At 35.7% G+C, this 17,523-nt stretch overlaps 2 protein-coding genes and 1 long non-coding RNA gene across 3 annotated transcripts in view; 1 reads left to right on the forward strand and 2 right to left on the reverse strand.

Annotated features, from left to right (window-relative positions):
• The first annotated feature begins 92 nt into the window (after positions 1-92).
• On the forward strand, positions 93-12,525 carry LOC128030308 (uncharacterized). Its single transcript, XR_008187868.1, has 5 exons — positions 93-158; positions 1,564-1,642; positions 4,955-5,100; positions 11,166-11,593; positions 12,287-12,525. It is a non-coding gene; the product is annotated as an uncharacterized LOC128030308 (long non-coding RNA).
• On the reverse strand, positions 3,403-12,658 carry LOC128030300 (transmembrane protease serine 6-like). The gene is made up of 10 exons (XM_052617797.1): positions 12,519-12,658; positions 11,082-11,580; positions 7,344-7,439; positions 7,145-7,264; positions 6,888-7,062; positions 6,635-6,813; positions 5,659-5,754; positions 5,439-5,581; positions 4,928-5,083; positions 3,403-4,187 (listed from the first exon to the last, which is right to left on the reverse strand). The coding sequence occupies exons 1-10, from the start codon at positions 12,561-12,563 to the stop codon at positions 4,134-4,136; spliced, it is 1,563 nt and encodes a 520-aa protein (XP_052473757.1). The 5' UTR covers positions 12,564-12,658; the 3' UTR covers positions 3,403-4,133.
• Positions 12,659-15,535: 2,877 nt separating this feature from the next.
• Positions 15,536-17,523, reverse strand: part of drd2l (dopamine receptor D2 like) — an 11,288-nt gene continuing 9,300 nt past the window's right edge. The window contains exon 7 of the mRNA XM_052617810.1: positions 15,536-16,085. Within this exon, the coding sequence (XP_052473770.1) occupies positions 15,889-16,085 (197 nt within the window). The 3' untranslated portion in view covers positions 15,536-15,888. The remainder of the gene's footprint in view (positions 16,086-17,523) is intronic.

The following is a 17,523-nucleotide window of genomic DNA, read 5'->3' on the forward strand; positions in this document are numbered from 1 at the left end:
CCCTGGAGCCATTTGAGGCACTTTTTATGATGGATGGATGCACTTTTTTGTTCTTTTGGACTGTTAAAAAAACCATCCATTGATTAATTCCATTAAATATAACTCTGATTGGATTCGTCTGAATGAAGAAAGTCATATACACCTGGGATGCTTTGAGGGTGAGTTAATCATGGGGTCATGTTGGGGTGAACTGTCCCTTTAACACAGACGAGACCGGACAAACTGAACACACAGCAACTTAAACAAGGATAATTAACTCACAAACCTGAACAGAACGACAAAATTAACACAACGAAGGGAAACGGTGCCATGAAGCCGGATTAGCTCATGTGGAGGAAATTTAATTATTACCTGACATGTTATTATTTTATAATTATTTGCTTTGCTTTCGTTACTCTACTACAGAATGCTTCATCATCAGTATGCTTGAGTTTCTGATGAGCTGATGGATAACAGGAAGTCTGTTTAATGTGTGTTTACAGGAAGTGTGCGACAGGAAATGTTGTTTTAGACACTTTTTAAGCATCCTAGTTTCTTCTGTTTACTTTCAACGTCAAACCATGTGTTTTTTTTTTACAATAGATTTACAATGTTACAAAAGTGCAATTTTAAGTGAACTATTTATTCATTTGATATAATTTATTTCATCACCCATATATAAATAAAAGTTGACTTTTAAGTGAGCTACTTATTTAAAGACAAGCATTTACATTTTGAAAATATGCATGCATTTTGAAATAGATTTTTCTTTTAGGTTTAAATTGTATTTATTTATTTAAATAATATTATTATTTAAAGAAAACAAGACAAAAAAAAAAAAAAAAAATTGTTGCATTCAAGGAAGTTGGAACAAGTGTCAGAATGTCCCAAAAAACTAAAAATAAAAAAATGCACTAGGTTGACAAACATTTATTACAAAATACATCATTAGATGAATTGTACCATTACATTTCACATGACAAGAGCATGTCATTATTAAAAGCTTTAAAGAATGCTGAAGTATTATAGATATATGATAAGATACAGCACACAGATCAGCTCCAGTTTAATGAAATCCCAAAATATTTGTTTAAAAAAAAAGTGTTTAAAGGTAATTGTTCTGGTAATCAGAGGAATGCATCAATGAAAGGTAGTTAACATAAACACATAAAATGAAATTCACCAGGATATTCAAACAGATGAAGACAAGAACAACACATGATTTGAGATTTTTAACATTCTCTTCTTTTCTGCTTGACCAAAAACACAGTAAAAATTTTGATATATTATTAGAATCTAAAACAGCTGTTTTCTGTGTGAGTCTCTGTTAAAGTGTAATTTATTTCTGTGATGCTCCGCTGTATTTTCAGCATCATTCCTCCAGTCTTCAGTGTCACATGATCTTCAGAAATCATGAAAATATGATGATTTACTGCTCAAGAAACATTTCTGATTATTATCAATGTTGAACACATAATATTTTTGTGGAACCTGTTATACACTATAAAAATAAATAATATTTTATTCATCAAAGTCGCATTAAATTGATCAAAAGTGACAGTAAAGACATTTATAATGTTACAGAAGGAGTGAAGACAGGTGAAGAGCGCCACCGTGTGGACATTTGAAGAACTACAAAAACAAGACAAAACACCTACAGCAGGTCAGTGCTGGATAGTTTCATTCATGGACATGTATGTGATTTAATAATGTTTTTATTTGGGTATAACATTATTCTGAACATCATGTCTTTAGACTACCTTCACGATAAATATTGCTGTTAATGTCTGTGTGTCATTAAATCAGTGTATAGAAATTTACAAGATTTAATCTCATTCTTCCTTGCTTTAATTTAGGGGAAAATAGTGCCGTGTTTGAATTTTTACATTGCCTTGAACATTTTAAATCTGCTTTAAAGAGACGTGCACATAAGTGGTGGAAACTCATATGAAGAATAAAAACATAAAGAAAATGTAAATGGATAAATATAAGCTTTGAATTTTTAAGTGCATTATAAAATGTACTGTATTTTGTATTTAATACTCATTTTAAAATATAATAGTATTACACTTAATTTTTTTATTTTGCTTATTTTATTGTAAAAAAAAATAAACAAAAAATAGTGCAATGATACTATAATTACAATCTTTTCAAATTTTGGTTGCATTTTTTACTTTAGTATAAAAATAACAGTATTTTTTAATTAATACTCATTTTAAATATAATAGTTTTCTGTTGTGTGCTTGTTTCCACTCGTGTCCGATGAATAATCACTAAAGCGCGAACATAACAGAGGATGTTTTGGAAAAGTTTGGTCACTTACATTGTTTGTCTATACAGTGGAAGTCAATGGGAACCCAGACTGTTAAGTTACTAGCATTCTTCAAAATATCTTCTCTTGTGTAAATAATGACAGGATTTATATTTTTGGGTGGACTATCCCTTTAAGAGAACGCTTCTAAAATGCTATGAGCTGATTCTGATTTGAAGCAATTCAATTACATTTCACTCACTATCAGTTAAAAGGCAGAATTGTTAAATAAAAAACACAACTTTTTATAATTTTTTAAATTATGTGTCAGAAACTATAAGGTGCAAAAAGTCAAATATTGCCACATAGAGAGTTGTGAGATATAAATTCAGAATTAGGAGGTATAAATCAGAACAGCGAGATAGAAATTCAGAATTGCGATATATAAATCAATTGCGATATAAATCAGAATTGGGAGATTTAAATCAGAATTGCGATATAAATTCCGAACTGCGAGATATAAATCAGAATTGCGATATAAATTCAGAATTGCGAGATATAAATCAGAATTGTGATATAAATTCAGAATTGCGAGATATAAATCAGAATTGTGATATAAATTCACAACTGCGAGATATAAATCAGAATTGCGAAATAAATTCAGAATTGCGAGATAAATCAGAATTGCGATATAAATTCTGAACTGCGAGATATAAATCAGAATTGCGATATAAATTCAGAATTGCGAGATATTAATCAGAATTGTTATATAAATTTGTAATTGTGATATGAATCATAATTGTAATATAAATCAGAATTGTGAGATATAAATCAGAATTGCAATAAAATTTCAGAATTGCGATATAAATCTGAATTGTAATGTAAATTCAGAATTGCAAAATATATAAATCAGAATTGCGATATAAATTCAGAATTGCGATATAAATCTGAATTGTTATATAAATTCAGAATTGCAAAATATATAAATCAGAATTGTGATATAAATTCAGAATTGCAAGATGTAAATCAAAATTGCGATATAAATTCATTATTTTGATATAAATCAGAATTGTGATATAAATTCAGAATTGCAAGATGTAAATCAAAATTGCGATATAAATTCATTATTTTGATATAAATCAAAATTGTGATATAAATTCAGAATTGCGGTATATAAATCATAATCGTGATATAAATCAGAATTGAGATATAAATTGAGAATTGCGAGATAAATCAGAATTGCGATAGAAATTAAGAATTGCGAGATAAAATTCTAAATTGGGAGATATAAACTGAAACTGAAATATAAATCAGAATTGTGAAAAAGTCAGAATTTTGAGTTAAATGAGGAAAAAGTTAAAATTGTGAGATTAAAATCCACAGTAAAACTGGTCTTCCATTCATAACCCTTCAGTCAATCACAGACAGATATTCAGATGGTAATCTGAACTCATCTGTGAAGGTACGGTTAAAGCTCAAAGCAGCTGTCGTCACCCTCTAAACCAGTGGCTTTATGAAGATGCTGGTGACGTTCAACAACAATCCATGATCATGAAAGTTCAGAGAGCCTAGAGTCACGTCAGCTCAGAAATATCAACAAGCCTCTGAGGGTCAATTACAAGAACTACCTAGCAACATCGGCTCATGCTAATTAATATTCATGAGCTGTCTTGATGAGTTTCCAGGCACATGATCAGATTCAGACTCAGGATCAGAGTCAGTCAGAGTGAATTCCATTCATCACTTTGATAAAGTGTACGTGACTCCAGTCGTGCTCAGATCAAATCATCAAATCAGATGCTCTGCATGTAATGATCTTTTATTGCAGACTATGTTACACATGAAATCCACTTGGAAGATTAAGGCCTTGTACATTTTGTATAATAATAATTAATGACAGTTTTCAAAAGAAATTTTTCTGTGTGGTGACCGTCGAGAAGGACTCTTCGTTTTCATCCTGAAATACAGAAATGTTCATGGATTTTGGATTTATTATACATGCATACAGACATATTGAAAGAAATATTCTGCTTTCAGATAGAAGATGAGGTCCATATAAAGAGTTCTGCACATATTTATTGAAAGTTATTATGCACTGTAAAAAATGACAAGTCAATTGAACGTGTTTTTCCATTACTTTAAGTGCCACTACCCATTTCTGAATATACAGTAGATGTGAAAGTGCTCTATTCAAACTTAAATTGCTATAATTCATGGACGCTTTAGAATACAGTTGAAAAAATATTTAAAAAAAAATGCTTAGAAAATGCACTATACCATTTTTATTTTATTTTATCTAAATAAATATTTTCAAAATATCTTTTAATCCAAAATTGCTATAAAATTAAAGCCTTGTGTCTAAATAAGTTAATTTCCAAATTTGAAGTTGATATTAAAAAAAATGTAGGTTTCTGAGAGATTTTATTTAGTAAGAGGTTAACTCGTTTAATTATTTTAAACAATTTCAAGATTAATTTTTTTATTGATATTATAATAGTATAATTGTGTGTAATATCATAATTGTAATTTATAAAAAGTGTGTGGTTTTACTTTTGAAATGGCGAGTTTATGCCATTGATGTAGATATTACTGTAGCTTGTTTTCGCAGATATGAGTTGACTGTCAGCCTGAGGATGTGGTGAATAGAGTTTAATCTGAGAGTGTAAAACTCCTTGTGATGATGTGGTGTGTATTTACACTGATGGTTTGATGAATCCACTGCAGCAGCGGAGTGATTCTGGTGTAAACACCGGGTTTATTGACTCGTCCACATCCTTCACCCCAACTCACCACACCAGCCAACCGCCAGCCCCCCGCTTCAGCCCGACACACCAGAGGACCCCCGCTGTCTCCCTGAACAGAAACGCTGAGTGAGGAACACACACACACACACACACACAGACCGAAATATCTCACAGAAAAATAACAATTCTCTCATCATTTCCCCACCTTCATGTTATTTTCCCGCCTGAGCTCTCGATTCTCATTTATGTCAAATATAGCAGGTCAAGACGCATCAGATTTCACATCACATCATCAAACATGCTGCGATGGGTCTCGGTGACCCTGTATCTGAATCGAATGCAGCTGATAATGGGCTTTCAGAGGCGGGGGGGATTGTCTTTTTGGTTTGGAGCAACACGAGAATGAGTAAATGATGACAGATGATCATTTTTGAGCAAACTGTTGCTTCAATGGATGTGAGTACCTGACAGGAGTCGACTCCTCCCTCCATAATGCCGGCGCAAAGCATTCTGGGAGTGAGCTGGGAGCCGTACACGTAGGGTTGAGAGCAGACGGCTTGATCGATGACCTGAACGAAAGCCTGTCTCAGGTGTGAGGACACAGAGCCTGTGAGAGAATCCAAGCACCTGATTGGATGAACGCTGTGTGTGCAGTGTCTGTAGTGTTCAGGAGCACAGTCTCACCTCCTTCCCGTGTGTAACCCCAGCCCGTCACCCAGCAGGACGAACCAGGAGGAAACGACTCTCTCAGACGGGGCAAACACACGGGTCTCACGCCGTCTAAACAACACTCAACACCGTAAGAAACCTCCTGCCTAGTCTAGCATTTAAGAGCCAATTCCTGATATTTAATAGGGAGAATGTAGGATAGTACTTGATTTTATCCATCAAGAATGGATTGGATGGCGAAACACATTTTGTATTTTGATTAACAAAAATATTGTTTTGAAAAATGAGCATAATAAGGGCTGTTCATACAGCACACATCTTTTGAGCTTGACAGACGGATGTGTGACTACTGAACTCATGTCTTATGTCTTTCGAAGCAAATACAGTCGGTTTAGATATATATTTTAGATATATTAGTATATTTCCATCATGTATTTAAAGAACAGATTACCTAAAAATGAATGTTAGCTGAAAATGCGTTCACCCTCTGAGATTGTTTCTTCGTCAGATCTTCGTCGGAGGAATGTAGCATTGCATCACTTGCTCTGAAGTGAATGGGTGCTGTCAGAATGAGAGTCCAAACAGCTGATAAGGACATCACAACACTTCCTCCAGTGAAAAAGTGCATCATCTGCTGTTGTCTCTCGCATATTAGTTTAGATCTGTTTAATCGCTGCTTGATCTGTGCAGATTTCTCTCCTGATTCAGACCAGAACACTTTTTCACTGGAAGAAGTATTATTCTGGATTATAGACTCTATGTGTTTGAGTTAAAATCATCTTAATGCTGGATGTGTTTCAGGTTTTGTCTTCTCCAGATGTTCACTGATGGACTGGAGTGCTGTGGATTATTGGGATGTTTTTATCAGACTCTCATTCTGACGGCACCCATTCACTACAGACACACTGATGCAATGCAAGATTCCTCCAAATCTGATGAAGAAACAAGCACTTCTCATTTCTGCCTGATTGGTGTAACTCAGTAAACTCACCTCCCGTCTCCATCTCTGTGTGTGTGCGCAGCAGACACAGGTCGTAGTCGTTGTTGTCCTGTGAGAATCCCGTGTGCTGGCGTATCTGTAGTATGAGGTAACGTTTGCCCTGAGATGCATCTGAGATGCTCACGGTATCAACCAGCACGACCCAGTCTGACTCCAGCTTCATGCCATATCTGATAAAGACACGGACACAGAGATGAGCGGCGTGAGAATGCCTCACACTCACCGTCTGTCGTCTCTTACTCACTGCATGAAGCAGTGGGCGGCAGTGATGACCCAGCGAGGGCTGGCGATGGCTCCTCCACACACGTGTCTGCCCCGCCATTGTAAACTGGTCTGCCAACCCCACTGACCCTTCACAGCCTCCTTACCACCAACAATACGTGTCCCTCGAGACCCAGCATTCACTGCCACGGAGCAATCTGAGCGACAAAGACCAAGTAAATCGAGTTCACTCGGAGAAGAAGAGAGCATACATCTTAAAATCAAGTGTACACGATATACCCGAGGGAATGCTGACGGTGTCATTAGCTGGATATTTGACCGAATAGAAGGGCGAGGGTGAGAGGGTGCAGTTCTGGGGGTCAATGTCTCGCTCTTTGTTCGGGAAGCTCACAAACTTCACTAAAGAGGAAAAGCAGTGTGTTATCCGTCTGTCTCCACTGGTTTATGAGTGCACTGGTGTTACTGAGGGAGTGTGTACCTGTGACAGCGATGCAGACGGTGAGGATGATGAAGATGGGGACGAGGGTCGTGATAAACATCAGACGTGACGAACAGAGTCTGATCCCGGAGACATCTGCGAGGAAAAACACAAGAGTCTGGGAATTATAACATGAACAATCAATCATCTGTCTATCTATCTGTCCTTCTGTCCATTCATCTGTTTATCTATCTGTCCCTCTGTCCATTCATCTATTTATCTATCTGTCCTTCTGTCCATTCATCTGTTTATCTATCCATCCGTCTTTATATCTATCTGTCCTTCTGTCCATTCGTCTATTTATCTACCCATCCGTCTTTTTATCTATCTGTCCTTCTGTCCATTCATCTATTTATCTACCCATCCGTCTTTTTATCTATCTGTCCTTCTGTCCATTCATCTGTTTATCTACCCATCCGTCTTTTTATCTATCTGTCCTTCTGTCCATTCATCTATTTATCTACCCATCCGTCTTTTTATCTGTCCTTCTGTCCCTTCATCTGTTTATCTATCCATCCGTCTATTTATCTATCTGTCCTTCTGTCCATTCATCTGTTTATCTACCCATACATCTTTTTATCTATCTGTCCTTCTGTCCCTTCATCTGTTTATCTATCCATCCGTCTTTTTATCTATCTGTCCTTCTGTCCCTTCATCTGTTTATCTACCCATACGTCTTTTTATCTATCTGTCCTTCTGTCCATTCGTCTATTTATCTACCCATACGTCTTTTTATCTATCTGTCCCTCTGTCCATTCATCTATTTATCTATCTGTCCTTCTGTCCATTCATCTATTTATCTATCCACCGTCTTTTTATCTATCTGTCCTTCTGTCCATTCATCTGTTTATCTACCCATCCGTCTTTTTATCTATCTGTCCTTCTGTCCATTCATCTGTTTATCTACCCATCCGTCTTTTTATCTATCTGTCCTTCTGTCCATTCATCTATTTATCTATCCATCCGTCTTTTTATCTATCTGTCCTTCTGTCCATTCGTCTATTTATCTATCCATCCGTCTTTTTATCTATCTGTCCTTCTGTCCATTCATCTATTTATCTATCCATCCGTCTTTTTATCTATCTGTCCTTCTGTCCATTCATCTGTTTATCTACCCATCCGTCTTTTTATCTATCTGTCCTTCTGTCCATTCATCTATTTATCTACCCATCCGTCTTTTTATCTATCTGTCCTTCTGTCCCTTCATCTGTTTATCTATCCATCCGTCTATTTATCTATCTGTCCTTCTGTCCATTCATCTGTTTATCTACCCATACATCTTTTTATCTATCTGTCCTTCTGTCCCTTCATCTGTTTATCTATCCATCCGTCTTTTTATCTATCTGTCCTTCTGTCCCTTCATCTGTTTATCTACCCATACGTCTTTTTATCTATCTGTCCTTCTGTCCATTCGTCTATTTATCTACCCATACGTCTTTTTATCTATCTGTCCCTCTGTCCATTCATCTATTTATCTATCTGTCCTTCTGTCCATTCATCTATTTATCTATCCACCGTCTTTTTATCTATCTGTCCTTCTGTCCATTCATCTGTTTATCTACCCATCCGTCTTTTTATCTATCTGTCCTTCTGTCCATTCATCTGTTTATCTACCCATCCGTCTTTTTATCTATCTGTCCTTCTGTCTATTCATCTATTTATCTATCCATCCGTCTTTTTATCTATCTGTCCTTCTGTCCATTCGTCTATTTATCTATCCATCCGTCTTTTTATCTATCTGTCCTTCTGTCCATTCATCTATTTATCTATCCATCCGTCTTTTTATCTATCTGTCCTTCTGTCCATTCGTCTATTTATCTATCTGTCCTTCTGTCCATTCTTCTATTTATCTATCCATCCTTCTTTTTATCTTTGTCCTTCTATCCATTCATCTATTTATCTATCCATCCGTCTTTTTATCTATCTGTCCTTCTGTCCATTCATCTATTTATCTATCCATCCGTCTATTTATCTATCTGTCCTTCTGTCCATTCGTCTATTTATCTATCCATCTGTCTTTTTATCTATCTGTCCTTCTGTCCATTCATCTATTTATCTATCCATCCGTCTTTTTATCTATCTGTCCATCTATTTATCTATCCACCCGTCTTTTTATCTATCTGTCCTTCTGTCCATTCGTCTGTTTATCTATCCATCTGTCTTTTTATCTATCTGTCCTTCTGTCCATTCGTCTATTTATCTATCCATCCGTCTTCTTATCTATCTGTCCTTCTGTCCATTCATCTATTTATCTATCCATCCGTCTTCTTATCTATCTGTCCTTCTGTCCATTCATCTATTTATCTATCCACCCGTCTTTTTATCTATCTGTCCTTCTGTCCATTCGTCTGTTTATCTATCCATCTGTCTTTTTATCTATCTGTCCTTCTGTCCATTCATCTGTTTATCTATCCATCCGTCTTTTTATCTATCTGTCCTTCTGTCCATTCGTCTATTTATCTATCCATCCGTCTTTTTGTCTATCTGTCCATCTATTTATCTATCCATCATCTTTTTATCTATCTGTCCTTCTGTCCATTCGTCTATTTATCTATCCATCCGTCTTCTTATCTATCTGTCCTTCTGTCCATTCATCTATTTATCTACCCATCCGTCTTTTTATCTATCTGTCCTTCTGTCCATTCATCTATTTATCTATCCATCCGTCTTTTTATCTATCTGTCCTTCTGTCCATTCATTTGTTTATCTATCCATCCGTCTTTTTATCTATCTGTCCTTCTGTCCATTCATTTATCTACACATCCGTCTTTATATCTATCTGTCCATCTATTTATCTATCCATCATCTTTTTATCTATCTGTCCTTCTGTCCATTCGTCTATTTATCTATCCATCCGTCTTTTTATCTATCTGTCCTTCTGTCCATTCATCTGTTTATCTATCCATCCGTCTTTTTATCTATCTGTCCTTCTGTCCATTCATTTATCTACACATCCGTCTTTATATCTATCTGTCCATCTATTTATCTATCCATCATCTTTTTATCTATCTGTCCTTCTGTCCATTCGTCTATTTATCTATCCATCCGTCTTCTTATCTATCTGTCCTTCTGTCCATTCATCTATTTATCTACCCATCCGTCTTTTTATCTATCTGTCCTTCTGTCCATTCATCTATTTATCTATCCATCCGTCTTTTTATCTATCTGTCCATCTATTTATCTATCCATCATCTTTTTATCTATCTGTCCTTCTGTCCATTCGTCTATTTATCTATCCATCCGTCTTTTTATCTATCTGTCCTTCTGTCCATTCGTCTATTTATCTATCCATCCGTCTTTTTATCTATCTGTCCTTCTGTCCATTCATCTGTTTATCTATCCATCCGTCTTTTTATCTATCTGTCCTTCTGTCCATTCATTTATCTACACATCCGTCTTTATATCTATCTGTCCTTCTGTCCATTCTTCTATTTATCTATCCATCCGTCTTTTATCTATCTGTCCGTCCATCTGTCCATCTATTTATCTATCCATCCATCTTTTATCTATCTGTCCGTCCATCTATTTATCTATCCATCCGTCTTTTTATCTATCTGTCCATCTATTTATCTATCCATCCATCTTTTTATCTATCTGTCCATCTATTTATCTATCCATCTGTCTTTTATCGGTCTCTCCATGCATCTGTCCATCTGTCCATCTATCCATCCGTCCTTTTATCTATCTGGTCATGCATCTGTCCATCTATTTATCTATCCGTCTATCCATCCATCTCACCCGTCTCATCAGTAGCAGGGTTTTTAGAGGCACTAATGTCTGCGTGCTGTTTGCTGATCTCTTCTTCTTTGGCTGTGGTTTTAGGGTTGCTGAGGACACAGGAGTCTCTCTCAGGAGGGTTTAACAGATGTGGCATGAGTGCTGACAGTGTGTACGGGGCCAGTTCAGAGACCCCCAGCAGCTGGACACAACCAGAGACCTGTGGATGCTCAGTCTCGTCCAGCGTCACAGGACAGACAGGAAACGGCACGGAGACACTTCCTGCTCCGTACAGAGTCAGCGCTGATGACTGAGGAGCCACGTCTGGGAGACTCTGAGAAATGGATCTTTTCGTAGCAGATCCAGGAATCAGGGTGAGGGGCGTGTCCGTCATCACTGGAGCCATGAGCAGAGGAAGAGCCGTGTTTAAGAGCAGATCTGGAGGAGAGCCATGAGGGCATGATGGGAAGGTCTGCAGAGGCTCACGCTTGTCCTCTTCCAGACTGATGTTATAGGAACCCTAAAGGTCAAAGGTCAGTTATCATCAGGCCTGGACACTCTATAGACAGTGTTTTTATATATATAGTTTTGAGCTGACACAATTATAGTAAGACTTAATTTAGTTAAAACGTAAACTGTTGCTGGTGACTAAAATATAAAATGAACACTTGCACTGGGAGAACTTTTTTGCATGTTTTACCTATTTTGTAGAACAAAATTAAATAAATGGTTAATTTAACACTAGAGAAGTAATTGCAATTACTTCTCTAGTGTTAAATTAACCATTTATTTAATTTTGTTCTACAAAAAAGTTCCAGTTTTACATAAGGTACTAGCAATGAAAATTAAATTAATAATAATTAATTAAAATAAGTAATATTTCAGCATTCCAAACAGTACTGTAAAAATAGTGATTGTTTTCAAACAGTTTCCCTGAACACTCCTCCATCTGCCATTGGTCAGTTAAACAGATAGTCCCACCCCCAAACTCACCCCATTGGTTGAGACGATGGACCCTTACACAAATGCATTGCCACAGTTATCATCATCATCATAAATTTTGCAATGTTATCTGCTATAGTTTCCCTCTTTTGGAAAGTCACAGAAACACAAAACTATTGGAGAAAATACTTTGAAGATTGACTTTTGCCCTGTCGAAGTCTATGGCTACCAGCAACTATTTGAAAGCCAACATTCTTCATTATATCTTCTTTTGTGTTCAACAGAGAACAGAAACTCGTACAGGTCTGGAAGGACACGAGGGCGAGTAAATCATGACAAAACTTTAATTTTCGGGTGAACTATCCCTTTAAGCAAGACATGAAAAAGTATTTAATTCCACATCTCTACATGGTGAATGTGCTACAGCTGCTTTTCAGTGAATGCAAACTCACAGTGGCAGCTTCTTTAAGACGTTTTGATGCATTGTTACAAACACCCAGAGCCTATTGTCCTTACCTGAGAACAAGCCATCGTTTGTGTCTGCAGCGTCAGCTCATGCATTCAAAGACACGAGGCCATTCTTTTCTTCCGCCTCCAACAAAAGAAGACACTTGAATAACCAAAGTCAAAAAACCTGCGATGAGTGTCAAGAGAAGAAAAGCCGAGGTGCACCGCTCTGCATACACCATCCGATAAATCCACCGATATGCACGGCCTGTTTCATTGTGTTTCACCCCGTCTGCGATCTTGTCCTTCGCTTCATCTATTTCAACAGCATTGCATGGGTTTGCATTGAGTCTAAAGCTTCAGCTGGAGTCTCGGGAAGTTTGTGAAGAGCAGTCGTGCTGTAACGGATAGGCTGATGAAAAATGCATGCTGATTGTTGTTAGACGGGGTCAGAGTTGATCGACTGAGAGTAAAATATACTGCGACCGACCGACGGTTCACAAAACAACACGGAGCCAGTGACTCAGCATGAGGGTTAATGACCGCTGCGGCTCAAATATCATGCTTTTAGCACTGTTGGTTGATTTGCACATTTGTTGAAGACTTAAATGGTGACAGATATGAGGTGAGCTCAGATGGAAAATGTGTGCATGCGTGCAGTCGGTGGTTTGAATCCTGTTTCACCCCAAGAGGGTTTTTACCTGCCGATCACATTACAGGATTGGACCGTGAGGTGCTGGAAGTGCAATCTGTAATGGAGCAGTTAGAGCAAAAACAAGATTAAAGCAACTCAGTTAAGACCTCAGATTACACTAGCGGGCGAGGGATGGCTAACGAATAAGAAACCGGAGACTTAAAGTCCCCAGGCCGCTTTAAAAGGTTGCAGCAGTCATTTAAGTCTACATATAAGATGTTATAGTTAACTTATAAATAACATTAAATATATAACATTATAAAGTTGCTACTTCAAATAAATGTTAACTGAAATGAAATATACATTTTATTTCAGGTAGTTTCCAATGCAATATTTCTAATTTTTGAAGTTATCCTAATATACTTAATATACTATACCTAATATATAATTTTTAAACAAACTATATAGAAATATTTAAAAGAACAACGGCTGGTAAAAAAGACCAAAACAACAAAATTAATAAAGCTTTAAACTACAAAACGAAAATTGGAAATAAAAAATAAATGAAAAATAAAAAATAATAATAATAATAAATTCTAATAAAACTAATAATAAAAACTATAATAGTATCTCAATGATACTAAATTAATAGTGCAACATATCAGTGTTATTTATTTATTATTTAGACAGGGTTATTAAAGTAAACAAAAACTAAAACCATTAAAATTAAAACCTATAAAATAAAATAAAAACATTTTCATAACTTGAAATAAATGTATAAGTAATGTTTTTTTATTTTATTTTATGGTTTTAGCTTAAGTTTACTGTAATTACCCTGCTACATATACTGATAAAAAATTATGTTATTAATTTTATTAATTTTTTTTTACATCCAGAAACTAATCATAATTTAGTTTCTTGTGACCATTTTCTATCTTCTGGCTCAGTTTGAATCTAGTGAGCTCTATAAGGATCTATGGATCTATAAGTTTAAGGTTTTTAAATAACTTAACATCCTCATGTCGTGTCGTAAAAGACAAAAATGTCATTGGACTCAATACTTACATCAATATTTATATCATGTTATTTACAGCATACAGTGTACAGATTCTGGGCTTCTGCGTGACGTCACGTTAGATTGCGCTTTCTCAGTGATGCAAACTGCATTTGGTGAGCATCAGTATATTTTACATCAAGATCATTACTAGCGATTCCGCTGAAACATTCATGTTTAAATATTCAAAGGTGATTGAACTGGTTGGAGATTAAAAAAGAACTGAGATTATCTCCACTCACTCTGTGAACTGTAACTTTAAATTGCACACTTTATGACAGGAATAAATGGTAATTTTCGGCATGACTGACCTTCTCCGATAATGAAAACATGATTTAAAGGCAGAGCTCGTCCATAAATGATCAGTCTGTCATCATTTACTCACCCTCATGTCGTTCAAACTTGTACGACTTTCTTTCATCTGTGAAAAGCAGATGGTGATGTTTAGGAGAATGCCTGAGCTTCTGTTTTGGTACGATGAAAATGAACAGTGATTTATTTGGCCAAACTCCTAAAAGCACAAAGAGTCTTATTTCTGAAGGCAAGTGCGACTTTTTATCTCACAATTCCGTGTTGTTCAAATTTAGAATTGCAAGATATAAAGTCAAAATCGCAAGTCAGAATTGAGATGAACACAGAATTGCGATATAAGGTCAGAATTGCGAGATATATTTATATTACACAGAATTGTGAGAAAAACACAGAATTGCGAGATATAAATCAGAATTGCGATATAAATCAGAATTGCGACATTTAGATTCAGAATTGCAAGACAAATGCAGAATTCCAATTTGTAAAAATCTGAATTATGAGGTAAAAATCTGAATTGCGATATAAATCAGAATTGCGAGATATATTTATATTACACAGAATTGTGAGACAAACGCAGAATTGCGAAACAAATCAGAATTGCGAGATTTAAATCAGAATTGCGATCTAAATCAGGAATGTGAGGTAAAAATCTGAATCGCGAGATATAAATCAGAATTGCGAGACAAGACATAAATCAGAATTGCAAGACAAACGCAGAATTGCGAGATATAAATCTCAATTTTGAGATTTAAATTCAGAATTGCAAGACAAACTCAGAATCGCGAGATATAAATCATAATTGCGATACAAATGGAGAATTGCAAAAATAATCTGAAATGCGAGGTAAAAATCTGAATTGAGAGACATAAATCAGAATTGCAAGACAAACGCAGAATTGCGATATAAATCAGAATTGAAAGACAAACAGGATTGCAATATAAATCAGAATTGCGAGATTTAAATTCAGAATTGCAAAGCAAACTCACAATCGTGAGATATAAATCAGAAATGTGAGATATAAATCACAAATTGCAAAAGATAAATTCAGAATTGCGAGATAAAAACCAGAAATGCGTGACGGAAACAAATAAACAGAATTCCAATTTGTAAACTCTTTTGAGATTTTTGAGAAAGTCAGAATGTCCGTACATTTATGATCGCGTTGGATTAAAAACATCACAATGTCAGCGTGTCCTCAACTGTGAATCACAGAAGAACTAAATTAAAATGGGTTTGGATATGAGGGGAGCAAATGATGACACATACATTTCTAGACGTGTATTTCTTTTATGTCAGTTCTGTAAAAAGAGTGACTAAACATCTGTCGCTTGTTTCAAACAATCAGTTCCACAAACAAAGCCTTTTCACTGTGTCTCTCGATCAATGTTATCTTACAAATGTCACAAGTTTCTTTTGTTCAGTGAGTCCTCTGCTGTCTGTCAGCAGTGCAGGATTTTAATGAAGGCCTTGCGGAACTCAATGTTGAAGGTGGTGTAGATGACGGGGTTGACGGCGCTGTTGAGGTAACCCAGCCACGTGACGGCGCTGTAGAGAGACGGAGAGATGCAGCAGCTCCCGCAGTGAGCCTTCAGAACGTGTGTCAGGAAGAAAGGAAGCCAGCAGATGATGAAGACACCTGCGGAGAACAAAGCCATCACGGACAGATGAACCCAGAGTGAACAACTTCAACAACAACCTCTGCATCTCTTAAGAAACGGCAAACAACACACGGAATTTTCATGTAGAAAATCTGAATAGTAGCTATTTCTGTGTAAACAAAACAAGAAAATACATTTAAAAAATGGTGAGATGTAAACTTAGAAATCAGATTTAAAAAATGCTAGTCAAAATTGTTTTTTTTTTTTGAGACGAAAAACAGGTGAACAACTTGACAAATCCAGAATTGTGAGATAAAAATCAGAATTGCGAGACAAACCCAGAATAAAGAGATAAAAAAATCAGAATTGCGAGATAAAAATCTGAATTGCGAGACAAACCCAGAATAATGAGATAAAAAAATCGGAATTGCGAGATAAAAATCAGAAGTGTGAGACATAAATCAAGATATAAATCAGAAATGCAAGATATATATCACAATTGCGAGACAAATGCAGAATTGAGAGATAAGAAAAATCAGAATTGCAAGATAATAATCAGAATTGCGATGTAAATCAGAATTGCGAGATAATAATCAGAATTGTGAGACAAATGCAGAACTGCGATACAAATCAGAATTGTGAGATATTGTAAGATTTAATGCAATTTTGCGTTTGTCTCACAATTGCGAGATAAAAAATCTGAATTGCGATATAAATCAGAATTTCGAGATAATAATCAGAATTGCGATATAAATCAGAATTGCGATATAAATTATAATTGCGATAATAATCAGAATTGCGATATAAATCAGAATTGTGATATAAATCAGAATTGCAAGATAATATTCAGAATTGCGAGACAAATGCAGAATTGCAAGATAATAATCAGAATTGCGATTTAAATCAGAATTGCGAAATAAATCAGAATTGCGATACAAATGCAGAATTATGAGATAAAAAATTCAGAATTGCGATATAAATCAGAAATGCATGACATTAATCAGAAGTGCGAGACAAACAAAAATTGCAGAATTCCACGACATCTGCATCTGAATGTCACTTTGGATAAAAGCTAAATGAATTTAAATGTGTTTGTAGGATTTACTTTTTTTATATCAGCACTGTTTGAACACCGCTCATCCAATCAAATTAGAGGACCTGGATTATCTGTTGAATAATTAATATTTATTATGTCACATGTGCTGCTGCTTAAATATCAAGGCTGAAAGAACAAAGAGACATAAAATGATGATCTACAAACCCACAGGAAATGCTTCTCGACTCCAAATGAAGTAATAAATGCTGCTGCTTGCAGAAAAACACCACTTTCTATGCCAAGATGAGATGTTTTAGTGAGAATGGACTCAGATCAAGGTTATTATTGTTAACTAAATATTTTATGGAAAAACCTAAGCTTTATGAAATATATAAATGACTGCTTTGGCAAATAATTGACATAAGTTTAAGTAGAAACAC

The sequence above is a fragment of the Carassius gibelio genome, chromosome A16 (assembly GCF_023724105.1).
Source record: "Carassius gibelio isolate Cgi1373 ecotype wild population from Czech Republic chromosome A16, carGib1.2-hapl.c, whole genome shotgun sequence".
Taxonomy (NCBI): domain Eukaryota; kingdom Metazoa; phylum Chordata; class Actinopteri; order Cypriniformes; family Cyprinidae; genus Carassius; species Carassius gibelio.

Coding starts and splice junctions, on each gene's coding strand:
- LOC128030300 (XM_052617797.1), bottom strand. CDS start 12,563: ATGCATGAGCTGACGCTGCAGACACAAACGATGGCTTGTTCTCAG. Junction 7,440..11,081: donor CCCTGCTACTGATGAGACGG/GTGAGATGGATG, acceptor TTTTCCTCGCAG/ATGTCTCCGGGATCAGACTC. Junction 6,814..6,887: donor GCCGCCCACTGCTTCATGCA/GTGAGTAAGAGA, acceptor TGTCTTTATCAG/ATATGGCATGAAGCTGGAGT.